We start from the raw sequence: 17021 nt of genomic DNA, 5'->3' as shown, positions 1-17021 counted from the left end.
ACCGACATCACAGAACCTGCTTCCTCGTCCACAGGCAGACCAGGAGTACCAGTTGCCATGGGACCAAGCAGTACAGTAAATCAGACATACAGCACTCTAGTTTTTTATTTATTTATTCTGGTTTTTGTTTTACTGGGGATTGAAACTGGAGACTTATGCATGCTAGGCAAGCACTCTACTTTAGCCCCAGCTCTATCTATCTATCTATCTATCTATCTATCTATCTATCTATCTATCTATCTACCTACCTACCTACCTACCTATCTATCTATCTATCTATCTATCTATCTATCTATCTATCTATCTATCTATCTATCTACACATGGCCTCCTCTATCTATCTATCTATCTATCTATCTATCTATCTATCTATCTATCTATCTATCTATCTATCTACACATGGTCTCCTGAAGACCAGGCTAATTTCAAATTCCCCACATAGCCAAGGACGACCTTGGACTTGATCCTCCTGCCTGCCTTTACCTCCCCCACTCTGGGATTACAAGCATGTATTGCCACGACTGGTTCCTTTGAGCCTAGAACATTCACAAGGATGAGAATGTATAGGAAAATGTACATCAAAGCCTTATTTTCCTTTCAGGGTACCAAGACCTGAAACCGAAGACTAGGTTTTAAGCTGGCACAGGGGAGGAAGCCCAGGGCCAAACAGGGTCTAGCAACTGTATGTTACGCTGAGGTTGATGCTGCCAACCGTTGGCAGGTCCTTGTTCCCCTACAAGCTGTTTGTATTGCTTAATAAGGAAGCTGTTCAGTGACCCCTTTATCATCTGGATAAGTCAGCAGCTTTCCACAGTGTTAGTCGAAAGGCTGTACAGTGTCACCCTTGGTGTCCCTGGACAACTAGTTCTAGAATATTCTTCAGAGTTCCAAATCCACGGATACTCTAGGGTTGATACTTTTGGAGGGCGGTGGCAGGATGGAATGGGATCTCTTTGTTACCCAACCTGTTCTCAAACTCCTGGGCTTAAGCAGCCTTCCTGCATCAACTCTTTGAGTAGCTTGGACAACAAGAACTCATGCTACTACTCCTGGCTTTAGGATCTGTATGTAACCATGCCATCTCCTGCATGTTCAATCATCTCTAAGTTACTTGTGATATTTAAGACACTGTGAATGGGATTGAAACAGTTGCTAGACTAGACTAGACTGTTAAGGGAATGAGTAAGGAACAAACTTTCGGATGTGAGAGTGATCAGGCTGGCTAGGCCAGTGACCTCCATCCCTCACTGCTCCATGTGTGTCTCTGTGGAAGCATCATGCTTGGTCAAAGAGGACGACCTTCCCTAAGCAGAGGATGGCTTTCTGTCAAGGGTATACAGGCAGCTCTGCTCCCCTGCTGGAACCTCCAAACAACCTCTCAAGAAAGAACACTGCACATGTTCAGTGCAGACAAGACCTTTGTAGGGCTGACTGTGATCTTGCTGTTGTTTGAACCTGTGCAAATACGAGTGGGTTCACTACAGCGGTCATTTCTATGAAGAGGAATGTCCATGCAGGGCATGACGATAAAGGTAGGGATGACAATGGGCAGGGTGGACTTCCCTTCCAAGCTGGCGCTCCCAGTCATGCAGCAGGGGGAGGACTGAGTTTGCTTTGAGGTTTGGCTCAACAGTAGGAAACATTCATGCCAGAAATGCAGTGTTCTAGTATCCATTTATAACCAACCTCTCTAAAAGGAGACCAGCATCCTTCCTTAGGACTTACTTTTTCCCAAATAAGGTGGCAAAGGATGGAATTCATAACGTAAAGTGTCCCTAAGATTTCAGTTGGCTGGCTTTCTCTGGTAAGCACACTAACGTGCCTTCCCAATTTGTTACCAGTTGCACAATGAACCTTCAGAACTTTTTAGCAACACTCACTCTTCCAGCAAAACAGATGTCCCCTAGGAGGACTCCCTGTCCACTCTAGAAGTACAGACGTAAGGGCTCAAACTTGGCATCGGCAATCTACCTTCACCCCATCTGGCTAGAGAGCCTCAGAAAATCCCAGGTGCAGCAGAACTTCAGCTGGGCCACACCCAGCTCAGTGTCTGGCATGTGACTGATGCTCAAATTACAGGAGCTGAATGGGATTGGCGACTTTGCCGTAGCACAGGGGACAGAAGTCTCTTTTTCACAACCTGCCTGACATGAGGACCTGAGGCTGTGCCTGGCAGCTTGTAGTGTGAGGGGCTGTGAGGATCAGCCTTGCTTAGGAGCCATAGGGGCCCACCCACAGGAAGGTCAGCTTAGCCTGGAGTATGTGGCTGGGCCAGGCTAGACAATGGTGTTTTAAACACTAGGGTGGAGGGAGGAGATGAAGTGGGCACAGGGGTGCCCAGCTGTGGGCCTGGCGTGCAGAAGGTTCAGCAGGAGGAGCTTGAGCTCGAGAGCTTAGAGCCAACTCAGTCAACATAGTGAACTCACATCTAAAACACACACACACACACATACACACACACACACACACACACACACACATCCCCCAAACCAACTAACAGATAAAAAGGACTGAGAAATTGACCACTTAGAATGCCTTTTTCTTAGGGTGATGCCAAAAGCCCCCTCCAAAGTCTGTTTCTTGATGTTCCTTGGGTACCAGGTTCTATCTAGGAGGAGGAGAAGCATGGCCAACACCCCTGAAGTACAGGACAGACCTAGGAGCCTCTGGAAGACAGCCTGGTGGGAGAAGGGAGACCTGAGATGGGCCTTGAGGAATGGGCTGGGCCTAGGGAGCAGCCGCTGACAACGACAGAGGCGTGGAGAGGCAAAGGGAGCAAGCTCCAGTCTAGTTAGAGAGGAGGGGAAGTGCCAGGGAGGAGGGTGAAAGACTACAATGGGAGTAGTGAAAACAAAACCATCACAGGCATCCCTGGCAGGCTCTTGTGTCTTCCCCACTGCTCCCAAGGCCTGCGCCTTGAGCAGGCGGCATGATGCTCTGCTCTGAGCTTCCCGCAAAGACCAAGTCCTGGCCACCTAAACAGTGACAGGCCACCTCAGGACTACTTCAACTGGGTGAAGATGGTATGTGGAGAGGTTCCTTGTCTCGTCTTAGTGGGAGGTACCAAGGTACCACCTGAGACAGAGGAGAGGGTCCTATACCTGTGAGACAGGATGATCTTCTTCATGTTGTCGGCCATGAGGAAGTTGTAGAACCTGCGGCACTGGTCCCACTGCATGAAGGTCTCCTGGGCCCTGCGGGGACCACAGAAAGTTAGACTCCATGACGGGCATGAGGGGCTCTGTGGGAAGTACAGGCTGGCTTTGACTCTCATGTTGGATAACAGCTCTGATGTGTAGCATTCAAACATCCGGGGAGAAGCCAAGAGTCTCTCTGAAGACGACCCTGCAGGAAGCCTCCAAGGCCAGAAAGGCACAGCTGGTTGTCAGCAGCACGCCTGACGCCCACCTGGCTTGCTGAGATCTGCTCCAGTAGATTTTCTTTTTAAAAAGTGGGGAGCATAAAGGTGTAATGTGCTTAGAAACCAAAAGCTGAGGCTTCCAGTGGAGAACAACACACCTTCGGAGGTCGGAAGCCACTGTCGTGCCTGGGACCTCTACAGGTACAGAAAGATCATCACAGGTGGGCCACTAGGAACACGTGCCTAATACCTTTTTCTTCTTAACCATCAAGCCACAACCTGTTGCTACTCGACTTGGTTCCTCCCCTCTTGACCTTTGACCCCTGTTGCCGCTTGATCCGGGTGAGAAGGCACTTCTCTGAGCTGCCACATCCCATGTGGCAGACGCAGGCTTCAGCCATAGGTCAACCACGTACTAAAGAATCGGCCTACTCCATCCCCCCGCCACCCCCCATTGCACGGGGCTCATGTGACAATAGGCAACTGTATGTAACTCTTAGAGGTAACAGGGAAGGAGTGGAAAAAGACGCATTTCACAGATCCTAGGTTCCTATTGCATTCAATCTTATTTGAACCCCTTACTTTGTTCACTGTGCTGATCATCTACTGACAGCAGATGGCGCTATTGCTGCAAAATGCGAGGAAGCCTGTGCTTGTAAGATTGGGGCATTGAGCAGGAGGGAGGGAGGAGAGGACAAATTTGTCACAAGCTTCCTATTTATAAAGCCCAGTGCTCTGTGCACACTAGGTTAGCATTTACAGCAAGCTCCCTGGTGCTGAAGTCAGGGAGGGAATCTAGTGGTTTCTAACACTAAAGATGACAGGATGCTGACTGTCACATCAGCTGTCAGGTAAAGGCAGGGAGGACCCCACATCTCTAGGCCCTGCTCCCTCGGGTCAGGTGGCAGGCTGTCTGTCCTCCTGAGTATCCTTTTCTTATCCAGGCTGGGCAGGACAGATTCTGGCTAGCTCTGGATCTCTGTGACATGATCTGGGAGTTGAATATTTCTCACTGGGCCAAGATAAAGGGAATACGGATTCAGCCATCTACAGGCCAAGAGGCTAACCTAGTTCTAGAATGCCAGAGCTCAGAGACTGCTCAGGTCACCACACCCAGTGACTGCTTAACGTGGGACCATCTACAAAACGGGTCTGGAAGGCAAATTCCCAGGCTTTACCAAGTTAGAGTTTCCAGATGTGGGGCTCTGCCGGGCTGAGCTTCTTTCTAGCATGATCCCCTCAAGCGACTCTTCTGTTTTAAACCTTCCTTGTTATTATTGTGTGTTCAGGATGATGTGTGGGGGTGAGCATGCCATGGCACACAGTGGAGGTCAGAGGACAGCTGCGTTTTGGGGATCAGACTTACCCAGCAAGCCCCTCATTCACCAAGCCATTCTGCCAGCCACCCCAGCGATTCTCAAAGAACCGAGACAGCCAATGGCTCACCAGACTGGCCTCTGGGATCCCCTGACCTAACCCACCCTCTCTAATTTTCCAGTGAACAGTAATGATGCAGCCGACAATTCCGTTCTGTGGCTGGGTGCTGTGCTGAGCACTTCACACATGACCTCATCCTGTATAGCGTGTCTGCTGACTGGAGACTAAGGGCTGAGGTATTTGCTCCCGCGGCTTCTCTGGGAGGATGGCTGGGATGCCTGAGAGAAGAATCCTTCAGGTGAGGACCTGCTGAGGAGATTTCCACAAGCTGCTTCCGACACCATCTGAGACTCAAAGCCTCCACTGGATGGGGGGACCTGGGGGTCACAAGGCCCAGGGGGTCGGATGCTGCTGTCTGCTGTGCTCTCTTGTTAACTCGTAGTCCTGCCGTATTCTGGAAACTCAGACACGATCCGAGACTCCCTAGAGAAGCAGCAGTCACTTTGATGATCCGATTACGGACCTGATCCTAGAGTACTATACAGACCTCAGGTGTAACAAGCCCTAGGACGACACGGAGGCAAACCCATTTGAGCCTAAGTGTTGGAAACCTTTGCTCAGTCTGCAAGGTGCTCCCTGGACCCTGCTGTCCTGGGCGAGCTCTATAAACAAGTACTGTCAACTGAAGGACCCAAGGGGAGAAACCTGTGTGTGTGTGTGTGTGTGTGTGTGTGTGTCTCTGTGTGTGTGTTGGATGACTCACCTCAGTGCGCTGTACCCCTGGCACACACTGACACAGCACAGGACCTTTTCCTGGTTTGCCTGCGTCTCCCCCAAGTATTTGCACACGATGTTACCACCCAGGCTGAAGCCCACGACGACCAGCTGGGTCTGGGGATATGTCCTCTTGATGTAGTTCACCATGGCTCCAAATTCCCACGTGCAGCCTGTGGGCAAAAGGAGAGGTCACCTGACCATTGCCAATACAACAGAAACTGAAGAAAATGCAAGCTGGAGTGTTGCTAACTGGGTGCCCATGCACTGAAGAATGAGGCACGCGTGCATGTGTGCTGAGAAAACGCAGGTAGGCAGACATTTTTTTTTTTAGCTATGTGAGAGAGAGATGCTCCCTTGAATTAGAGAAAAAATGGGCATTAGCAGTGTTTGTGAGCAGACGTACAACACAAGTCAAATACATTTGCAATGCTCTTTTAAAGGTGGGTTGTGATTTACTGGGTTAGATGCTCCTGGGCATCCAAACAGATTTTCAGGGCGAGCGTTAAGCAGCTATGTTCATGCACAGACAGATATAAATACCAGCAAGAGTTAAGCCCTTTGAGGATTGATTAGCTTCTTAGCTACAAATTGGGGCGCTCTACCCCTGTGTACAATGATTCATGGTGTGAAGAGCCCAGAGGATGTTATTTACCGGACCTTCTTGACAACTCTGGGGACAGAACGAAGATGAACCCCAAGTCTACAGGGACACCCAGGATGCTCTGCAGGGTTCAGACAAATGTTCTTAGTGACACAGGGATACGGTGGCAAGGGAGGACAACTCATTCTGAAACCCTCAGAGGGGCCGTGTGAATGGAGAGGGTGTTTACGCCTGGTCTGCCTAGCGGGGATGCTCTCAGCCACTGTCCCCTGGGAAGCTGTCAGAGCCTAGCTATACCTCTGTAGCTCTGCTGAGACAGAGATGCTGGGGGGCATGCAGAGGCGAAGGATTCAGCACATTCTAATAGCAAGCCCAGACGTCAGGGAGCCAACCTAAGAGTAAAACTTAGCAGGGCAACTGCTGGAGGCTGGCAGAAGCACATACCACATACACCAGTAGGGGGAAGGGTTTGCAGTGGGAACGGGAGCTGCTGTCCTGCAGCCACGGACTCACAAGTCTGAGACCAGACTTGGCTTTAAACAGTAAAGCCCAGCTGGCTTTAAACAGTAGCTTCCAGAATTGGAACACCACTTTTAGAGCCTAGAACAACTCCCTTCTATCTGTCTGTGCTGGTTTGATACAAACTGGAGTCACGTGGGAAGAGGGAACCCGAACTGAGATGACGTCTCCACCAGACTGGGCTGCAGGCAAGTCTGAGGGGCTCACTCTTTCTTTTTCTTAGATTTATTTATTTTTATGTATATGAGTACACTGTTGCTGTCTTCAGACACACCATAGGGCATGGTTGTGAGCCACCATGTAGTTGCTGGGAATTGAACTCAGGTCCTCTGGAAGAGCAGCCAGTGCTTTTAATGGCTGAGCCATCTCTCTAACCCCTCACTCCACCTTTCTGATTAATGGCTGATGTGTGAGGGCCCGGCCCACTGTGGGCGGGGCTACCCCTGGGCAGCTGAGTGAGGTCTGAAGAGCACAGCATCCCTTTTGGCCTCTGCTTCAGCTTCTGGATCCAGGTTCCTATTTGAGTTCCTGTCTTGGTTTCTCTCAGTGACGGACCGTGACCTGGCAGTTACGAGGTGAAATAAGTCCCTTCCTCCCCCAAGTTACTTTTGGTCATAGTGTTCAGTCATTACGACACATCTACTGTTTGCATTTTTTTCCCTTGGCCGTGTGTGTGTGTGTGTGTGTGTGTGTGTGTGTATGTGTGTGTGTGTCTCATATATCCAAGCCCGCTGGCAGAATATCTGGGGATGGGGCCTAAAGGGCATGGCTATTCTTTAGAGGGTCCCCTGGGTGCTCATGTACCACTAGGCCTAGGAACTACTTTCTCTAAAGAAGAAGGATTCTGTCTGGGTATCATAGCTCACTCCTGCCATCTTAGAATTTGGGAGACTGAGGCAGGTTTGTAGGCTAGCTGGCAAGACCTTGTCTTGAGACAGAAAAAAATAAAATAAAGCAGGCCTGGTGGTACACCTCTGTAACCCAGCACTCTGGGTGCAGTTTGGGATAGAAGACAGCCCGATTTCCAGGCTAGCCATAGCAAGACACCATCTCACACAACAAACAACAACAACAACAAAGTTACCTGCTCTGAACTATAAGAGAAAGGACTTTTTAAGTTGCACTCCCGTATGTCTCTGGGTTATCTCTTACCAGAGCTCCTTCCCTTTCTACATGCAGTAAGCACTCTGAACAGATGGGGGCGCTGCTCAGCCTTTTAGAAGTATCTAAAGTAAAGCAACTTTCCACACTGCCTTAATGCAAGGTTTTCTCAGGGTCCACGTCAGGGTCACAGTAGCTGGCCACTCCATCCAACACCTAAAGAGAACAAACAGCTTCCCTCTCCTGTTCCCTTCCCACTTCCTTCCTTCCTAGCCCAGGCTGGCCAGGAATTCACTAGGTAGCCCAAGCTATCTCTAACTTGTGACAACCCTCCTGCCTCAGTCTCCCAACGGCGGGGGTGGGGGTGGAGTAGAGTGGGGGGGCCTATTACAGGTATGAGCTACCACACCCGGCTTCAGAATCAAACTTTAAATATGCACAGTTGCTTTGTGCTAATGCTCCTTTATGAAGAGGGGACTGAAAAACCTGCTTGCAGGTTATTATCACAGCAAAAACCCGGGTTTGGGCTCAGTGGTAGAAGCGCTTGCTTGGTATGTACGTGGCTCTAGGTCTCATTCTTCAGAAGAGGCGTTGCGAGAGGGGTGTGCTGGTACAGTGGGCACTGTGTGGTTGGTCCAAATGCTTGTCCGTGGTCCCTTGGCCCAAACCTACTCACTCAGGAGCTCCAGAGGCAGGGGTCACACAGAGAGCCTCAGGGTCTACATTTCCAATGTGGTGTCAGGAGACATTCACACTGTTGGTCTAGTGACCCACTTTGACAATGATCATCTTAGTTGATAGCGAAGGTAGATGGAAGCCTCAATTTTGTTTCTTTGGTTTTTAGAAGGCTTGTGGAAAAGATGGTCTGCACTATTCCTAGGTTAAGGACATTGGAAAATAACGAGCGTTGTTTTTTGTTCGTATCAGGAAAGACCATCAAGTTTGCCAGTTCTCCAGGACTGGGGAAGTCACAGACAACGGGCTTGCAGGCACGTTCCCTGTAAATAACTGCATGACCGTGCACAGTGGAACAGAGACCTTGGACTGCACTGTGGTAACATAATTAATGCTTTTTAAAATACAGTCCTGGGGCTGGAGAGATGGTTCAATGGTTAATGCACTTGCTGCTCTTGTAGTTGACCCAGGTTCAGTTCTCAGCACTCAAATGGCAGTTCACAACCATCTCTAAGTCCACTTCCAGGGGGATCTTAGGTCCTCTTTTGGCCTCTGTGGGCACCAGGCATGCACAAGGTGCACAGACATGCATGCAGACCAAACATCCAAGCACACTATAGAGATCTGAATAAGAAATGTTCCCTGCAGTAGTGGCATTTGAACATACAAGCCCCACCCCTAGTTGGTGTTACTCTTTGCTAATGTGTAGGAGTTGTGGTCTTGTTGGAAGACGAATGTCACTGGACGTAGGCTTTGAAAGTTTAAAGGCTCATGCTTCAGGCTTCCAGTTCAGGATGCGAGCTTTCAACAGCCTGCGCTAGCTGCTGTGACTGCCTGATGTCACAGTCCCACCATCATGGATGCTAACTCTGTAAGACCATAAGCCTAAATGAACTCTCCTTGGTCATATGCCTTGGTCATAGCATTTTATCGAAACTAATACACACATAATTTATTTTTCTTAGTACAGTCCTTAAGGCAGGTGGCATATATCTGATATTCTAGCACTTGGGAGGTGGTTATAGGAGGGTCAGGAGTTCAGAGTTATCACTAGCTACATAGCATGTTGCAGGCCAGCTCAGGCTATATGAGACCAGATCTTGAAAACAAGAAAAAGTCTAATTTTTTGAATCACTGCCACTAAGGGCAGAAGGACTCAAGAGTTCCAGTCCAGCCTGGGCTACATAGTTGGACCCTGACTCAAATAAGAACAAAATAAAATAAAACAGTGTTTTGGTCTAGCAATTTCATTTCTGGAACCTTACGCTGCAGATACAATTGTATATGTGTGCAAAGATGTAGGCACATGCATATTCTTCGCAACTGCTGTCTGTAGCTGTAAAGACCCTGGGATGCCCCCTTTTCCTCCCACCCCCACCACCATTTCTATCAGCAAGCCATCTTTCAGAGATACCAAACCATGGGAAGTTGCAGGAAAGGGTGCCTGCCATCTCATGTGCACGCTTAGATTCAAACGGGAAAGATAGGTGTGCACATATCTAACTGAGCATTTGTGGAAAACTGTGGCAGATACCAAGGGGAGAACTGTGGGCCTCATATTTAATAATAAAAAAATCTAGCTAGTTTAAAAATAGAGTCAAATGAAGATCCCGGAGGCCAGTTTTGACTATGCTAAAGAGACCCGACACATCAGTAAGCCAGGACAGCAGTTTACGCTGGGGACAGTATTTGCATAAGGAATGGTTCTGTAGGGATTTATTTAAATTGTTACAAACCCTGTACTTCTCTATCATTTCTTTGGATTTCTGCCTAATGTCATCCTTGGCTAATTACTCATATCTCTATGTTGTGTTCTAATGTTGAATAAGCTGCTATTAGATTTAAACTCCATAGCGATGTCCTTGATCTTGCTCCCCGCTGCATCCGTGAGCCAAATGCTTAGAGGATGCTAAATCGGCATGACCTGAGTGAAGAGATGGAGGAGGGAGGCATGCTCTGTTGCAGGCTTTCTGTTTGGATCACACACAGAAACAGAACTGTCTACCAAGGTGACATGTGCTCCCCCCACAGCGAATGAGTGGGGATGCTGGCTTTGGGACTTGTGTCTGCAACCGAAGTCTTTGGCCCTATATCACAAACCTACAGAGGCATGAGTACTGCAGGGCCATACTGATCAACTATTAAAGACTTCCTGTCTCCCATCTGAACTCTCTTGTAGTACTTCGATTTGAACCTAATTATTTGAGACCTGGGGCAGTCACAAAACTTGGATTTGCTATACAACAGAGGAGCAACTACAGCTGGTAGTGAAGGCTCTTTGGGCACCTTCATTTCATTAAATCCAAACACACCTGATCTTGACAAAGAGCCAGCTCTGTCCGGTGCTGGAAAAGCTGTTGGTTGTCTATGAAGAGCAGCCACCTAGCCCAGGCAAGGGAAGGGTACCAGGCAAGGGAAGGGTAGTCATGGTGTGTCTGTCTTGTGCCGGGGTCTGGCCTCCTGGTGGTGCGGGGAACTCCTGACCTCCACCCGAAGCCAGATGCTAACGCTCTTAGGCCCGCCCTGGCTTCTTGTGCTAAGCACTACAGTAATCTGTATGTCCATGATGGGGGATTTTAATGAGGTTCTATGGATTTGATCCTTCTGGGATTAGCACCAATAATAAGATTAGACATCCAATCTCACTGTAGCTTTCAAAGGTGAGAGGAAATATGAGCCAGCAGCTTGGCTTTAGAGAGATGGATCACACAAAAAGACAGGACAACACTGGGGTGAGAATGGGAAAGAGCTGTTGCCTTTGATTCAAGCTTCTTTCTCTACACAAAGACAAAGTAAAGACTTTCTGAAAGCTACTATTTCAAAAGCTATTCCTGGGCCAGGGATGTAGCTCAGTTGGTAGAATGCTAGCCTAGCAAGCAGGAAGCTCTGGGTTCAACTCACAGGACCACACAAATCGGGTGAGGGGATATACAACTCTGTTGGGAGCCGCCCCCACATTCGCCGTTACAAGATGGCGCTGACATCCTGTGTTCTAAGTGGTAAACAAATAATCTGCGCATGTGCCAAGGGTATCTTATGACTACTTGTGCTCTGCCTTCCCCGTGACGTCAACTCGGCCGATGGGCTGCAGCCAATCAAGGAGTGACACGTCCGAGGCGAAGGAGAATGCTCCTTAAGAGGGACGGGGTTTTCGTTTTCTCTCTCTCTTGCTTCTCTCTCTCTTGCTTCGCTCTCTTGCTTCTCTCTCTTGCTTTTCTCTCTCTCTTGCTTTTTCGCTCTCTTGCTTCTCTCTCTCTTGCTTCGCTCTCTTGCTTCTCTCTCTTGCTTTTCTCTCTCTCTTGCTTTTTCGCTCTCTTGCTTCTCGCTCTCTCTTGCTTCTTGCTCTCTTTTCCTGAAGATGTAAGAATAAAGCTTTGCCGCAGAAGATTCTGGTCTGTGGTGTTCTTCCTGGCCGGTCGTGAGAACGCGTCGAATAACAATTGGTGCCGAAACCCGGGACGAGAAAATCCGGGACGAGAAAAAACTCCGGACTGGCGCAGGAGGGATACTTCATTCCAGAACCAGAACTGCGAATCAAGGTTATAAGGTTCCCGTAACACAGACTGTTGAGAAGGATTCAACTGCCGAATTCAGAACTCATCAGCTGGGGAACGACGGTGATAAAGGTTCCCGTAAAGCAGACTGTTGAGAAGGATTCAACTGCCGAATTCAGAACTCATCAGCTGGGGAACGACGGTGATAAAGGTTCCCGTAAAGCAGACTGTTGAGAAGGATTCAACTGCCGAATTCAGAACTCATCAGCTGGGGAACGGAAGTGAGAAATGGCTTTACCAGGTATGTTTGGCCTTGAACTTTTTCTAGTGTTAGGAGCCCTTTTGTTCCTTTTCACATGTTATATAGTGCTTAAGATAGGGCTGAAAATTCTAGAGGAAATTCAGGACAGTCTATCAGAAGTAAAGCGGGGAGAGAGAGTAGGAGCAAGGAGAAACGGTAAGTATACAGGCCTTTCCAAGGGTCTTGAACCCGAGGAAAAGTTAAGGTCAGGTAGGAATACCTGGGGAGAGATTAGAAGGAAGAAAAAGAAAAAAGAAAAGAAAAAAGATCAATTAGCGGAGGTCTCTAGGAGATACTCGTCACTAGATGAGCTCAGGAAGCCAGCTCTTAGTAACTCTGAAGCAAGTGAAGAATCCTCCTCTGAGGAAACAGACTGGGAGAAAAAAGCGGCTCATTATGAAAGAAAAGGATACCAGCCGCCAAGTAAAGTGCTAACTAGTCATTTAAGGAAAAAGCCAAAAGCGGCTGGCGAAGGCCAGTTTGCTAATTGGCCTCAGGGCAATCGGCTACCAGGTGCACTCCCGCCCTATGCGGAGTCCCCGCCCTGCGTAGTGCGTCAGCCCGTAGTGCGTCAGCAGTGCGCAGAAAGGCAGTGCGCAGACTCATTCATTCCCCGAGAGGAACAAAGGAAAATACAACAGGCATTTCCAGTCTTTAAAGGAGCCGAGGGTGGGCGTGTCCACGCTCCGGTAGAATATGTGCAGATTAAATATGGAATCAATGCTAATTTTACCTTGGTGCAGTTAGACAGGCTTGCCAGCATGGCACTAACTCCTGCCGACTGGCAAATGATTGCAAAAGCCGCTCTCCCTAATATGGGCAAATATTTGGAATGGAGATCTCTGTGGCGAGAGGCTGCACAGGCGCAGGACCGAGCAAACGCTGCTGCTTTAACTCCAGAGCAGAGAGATTGGACTTTTGACTTGTTAACGGGTCAGAGAGCTTATTCTGCTGAACCTGATAAGAGGTATCAATGGAAGGTCTTACCACAGGGAATGTCCAATAGTCCTACTATGTGTCAACTTTATGTGCACATGGATGACATCCTCCTGTGCCATAAAGACCTTACCATGCTACAAAAGGCATATCCTTTTCTACTTAAAACTTTAAGTCAGTGGGGTTTACAGATAGCCACAGAAAAGGTCCAAATTTCTGATACAGGACAATTCTTGGGCTCTGTGGTGTCCCCAGATAAGATTGTGCCCCAAAAGGTAGAGATAAGAAGAGATCACCTCCATACCTTAAATGATTTTCAAAAGCTGTTGGGAGATATTAATTGGCTCAGACCCTTTTTAAAGATTCCTTCTGCTGAGTTAAGGCCTTTGTTTAGTATTTTAGAAGGAGATCCTCATATCTCCTCCCCTAGGACTCTTACTCTAGCTGCTAACCAGGCCTTACAAAAAGTGGAAAAAGCCTTACAGAATGCACAATTACAACGTATTGAGGATTCGCAGCCTTTCAGTTTGTGTGTCTTTAAGACAGCACAATTGCCAACTGCAGTTTTGTGGCAAAATGGGCCATTGTTGTGGATCCATCCAAACGTATCCCCAGCTAAAATAATAGATTGGTATCCTGATGCAATTGCACAGCTTGCCCTTAAAGGCCTAAAAGCAGCAATCACCCACTTTGGGCAAAGTCCATATCTTTTAATTGTACCTTATACCGCTGCACAGGTTCAAACCTTGGCAGCCGCATCTAATGATTGGGCAGTTTTAGTTACCTCCTTTTCAGGAAAAATAGATAACCATTATCCAAAACATCCAATCTTACAGTTTGCCCAAAATCAATCTGTTGTGTTTCCACAAATAACAGTAAGAAACCCACTTAAAAATGGGATTGTGGTATATACTGATGGATCAAAAACTGGCATAGGTGCCTATGTGGCTAATGGTAAAGTGGTATCCAAACAATATAATGAAAATTCACCTCAAGTGGTAGAATGTTTAGTGGTCTTAGAAGTTTTAAAAACCTTTTTAAAACCCCTTAATATTGTGTCAGATTCCTATTATGTGGTTAATGCAGTAAATCTTTTAGAAGTGGCTGGAGTGATTAAGCCTTCCAGTAGAGTTGCCAATATTTTTCAGCAGATACAATTAGTTTTGTTATCTAGAAGATCTCCTGTTTATATTACTCATGTTAGAGCCCATTCAGGCCTACCTGGCCCCATGGCTCTGGGAAATGATTTGGCAGATAAGGCCACTAAAGTGGTGGCTGCTGCCCTATCATCCCCGGTAGAGGCTGCAAGAAATTTTCATAATAATTTTCATGTGACGGCTGAAACATTACGCAGTCGTTTCTCCTTGACAAGAAAAGAAGCCCGTGACATTGTTACTCAATGTCAAAGCTGCTGTGAGTTCTTGCCAGTTCCTCATGTGGGAATTAACCCACGCGGTATTCGACCTCTACAGGTCTGGCAAATGGATGTTACACATGTTTCTTCCTTTGGAAAACTTCAATATCTCCATGTGTCCATTGACACATGTTCTGGCATCATGTTTGCTTCTCCGTTAACTGGAGAAAAAGCCTCACATGTGATTCAACATTGTCTTGAGGCATGGAGTGCTTGGGGGAAACCCAGACTCCTTAAGACTGATAATGGACCAGCTTATACGTCTCAAAAATTCCAACAGTTCTGCCGTCAGATGGACGTGACCCACCTGACTGGACTTCCGTACAACCCTCAAGGACAGGGTATTGTTGAGCGTGCGCATCGCACCCTCAAAGCCTATCTTATAAAACAGAAGAGGGGAACTTTTGAGGAGACTGTACCCCGAGCACCAAGAGTGTCGGTGTCTTTGGCACTCTTTACACTCAATTTTTTAAATATTGATGCTCATGGCCATACTGCGGCTGAACGTCATTGTTCAGAGCCAGATAGGCCCAATGAGATGGTTAAATGGAAAAATGTCCTTGATAATAAATGGTATGGCCCGGATCCTATCTTGATAAGATCCAGGGGAGCTATCTGTGTTTTCCCACAGAATGAAGACAACCCATTTTGGTTACCAGAAAGACTCACCCGAAAAATCCAGACTGACCAAGGGAATACTAATGTCCCTCGTCTTGGTGATGTCCAGGGCGTCAATAATAAAGAGAGAGCAGCGTTGGGGGATAATGTCGACATTTCCACTCCCAATGACGGTGATGTATAATGCTCAAGTATTCTCCTGCTTTTTTACCACTAACTAGGAACTGGGTTTGGCCTTAATTCAGACAGCCTTGGCTCTGTCTGGACAGGTCCAGATGACTGACACCATTAACACTTTGTCAGCCTCAGTGACTACAGTCATAGATGAACAGGCCTCAGCTAATGTCAAGATACAGAGAGGTCTCATGCTGGTTAATCAACTCATAGATCTTGTCCAGATACAACTAGATGTATTATGACAAATAACTCAGCAGGGATGTGAACAAAAGTTTCCGGGATTGTGTGTTATTTCCATTCAGTATGTTAAATTTACTAGGGCAGCTAATTTGTCAAAAAGTCTTTTTCAGTATATGTTACAGAATTGGATGGCTGAATTTGAACAGACCCTTCGAGGCTTGCCATCATTCAGGTCAACTCCACGCGCTTGGACCTGTCCCTGACCAAAGGATTACCCAATTGGATCTCCTCAGCATTTTCTTTCTTTAAAAAATGGGTGGGATTAATATTATTTGGAGATACACTTTGCTGTGGATTAGTGTTGCTTCTTTGATTGGTCTGTAAGCTTAAGGCCCAAACTAGGAGAGACAAGGTGGTTATTGCCCAGGCGCTTGCAGGACTAGAACATGGAGCTTCCCCTGATATATCTATACTTAGGCAATAGGTCGCTGGCCACTCAGCTCTTATATCTCACGAGGCTAGACTCATTGCACGGGATAGAGTGAGTGTGCTTCAGCAGCCCGAGAGAGTTGCAAGGCTAAGCACTGCAATGGAAAGGCTCTGCGGCATATATGAGCCTATTCTAGGGAGACATGTCATCTTTCATGAAGGTTCAGTGTCCTAGTTCCCTTCCCCCAGGCAAAACGACACGGGAGCAGGTCAGGGTTGCTCTGGGTAAAAGCCTGTAAGCCTAAGAGCTAATCCTGTACATGGCTCCTTTACCTACACACTGGGGATTTGACCTCTATCTCCACTCTCATTAATATGGGTGGCCTATTTGCTCTTATTAAAAGAAAAAGGGGGAGATGTTGGGAGCCGCCCCCACATTCGCCGTTACAAGATGGCGCTGACATCCTGTGTTCTAAGTGGTAAACAAATAATCTGCGCATGTGCCAAGGGTATCTTATGACTACTTGTGCTCTGCCTTCCCCGTGACGTCAACTCGGCCGATGGGCTGCAGCCAATCAAGGAGTGACACGTCCGAGGCGAAGGAGAATGCTCCTTAAGAGGGACGGGGTTTTCGTTTTCTCTCTCTCTTGCTTCTCTCTCTCTTGCTTCGCTCTCTTGCTTCTCTCTCTTGCTTTTCTCTCTCTCTTGCTTTTTCGCTCTCTTGCTTCTCTCTCTCTTGCTTCGCTCTCTTGCTTCTCTCTCTTGCTTTTCTCTCTCTCTTGCTTTTTCGCTCTCTTGCTTCTCGCTCTCTCTTGCTTCTTGCTCTCTTTTCCTGAAGATGTAAGAATAAAGCTTTGCCGCAGAAGATTCTGGTCTGTGGTGTTCTTCCTGGCCGGTCGTGAGAACGCGTCGAATAACACAACTCTAATTCTAGCACTTGGGAGGTGGAAGCAGAAGGGTCAGAGGTTCAAGGTTACCCTTGGCAACAAAATGTATTCAAGGCCAGCCTGGACTACATGAGACTCTATCTCAAAAAAACAAATCAGCAGCCAAAAGCCATAT

The 17021-nt window shown here is 47.6% G+C and overlaps 1 protein-coding gene and 1 long non-coding RNA gene across 3 annotated transcripts in view; one reads left to right on the top strand and one right to left on the bottom strand.

Annotated features, from left to right (window-relative positions):
* The window catches only part of Abhd2 (abhydrolase domain containing 2), an 88336-nt gene that overhangs the window by 7658 nt on the left and 63657 nt on the right, over positions 1–17021 (bottom strand). The window contains exons 6-7 of the mRNA NM_018811.6: positions 5501–5684; positions 3101–3193 (exon numbers count right to left, since the gene is read on the bottom strand). Coding sequence (NP_061281.3) covers positions 3101–3193; positions 5501–5684 — 277 coding nt within the window. The remainder of the gene's footprint in view (positions 1–3100; positions 3194–5500; positions 5685–17021) is intronic.
* Gm24224 lies at positions 107–10578 on the top strand. 2 transcript variants are annotated; one of them, XR_003946649.1, is made up of 4 exons: positions 107–1531; positions 4859–5821; positions 8663–8789; positions 10240–10578. It is a non-coding gene; the product is annotated as a predicted gene, 24224 (long non-coding RNA). The 2 variants fall into 2 exon arrangements; XR_003946648.1 differs by having other exon boundaries at positions 8663–10578.

The sequence above is a fragment of the Mus musculus genome, chromosome 7 (assembly GCF_000001635.26).
Source record: "Mus musculus strain C57BL/6J chromosome 7, GRCm38.p6 C57BL/6J".
Lineage (NCBI taxonomy): Eukaryota > Metazoa > Chordata > Mammalia > Rodentia > Muridae > Mus > Mus musculus.
The sequence above is the reverse complement of the archived record's forward strand: the minus strand, read 5'-3'. Positions and strand labels throughout refer to the sequence as shown.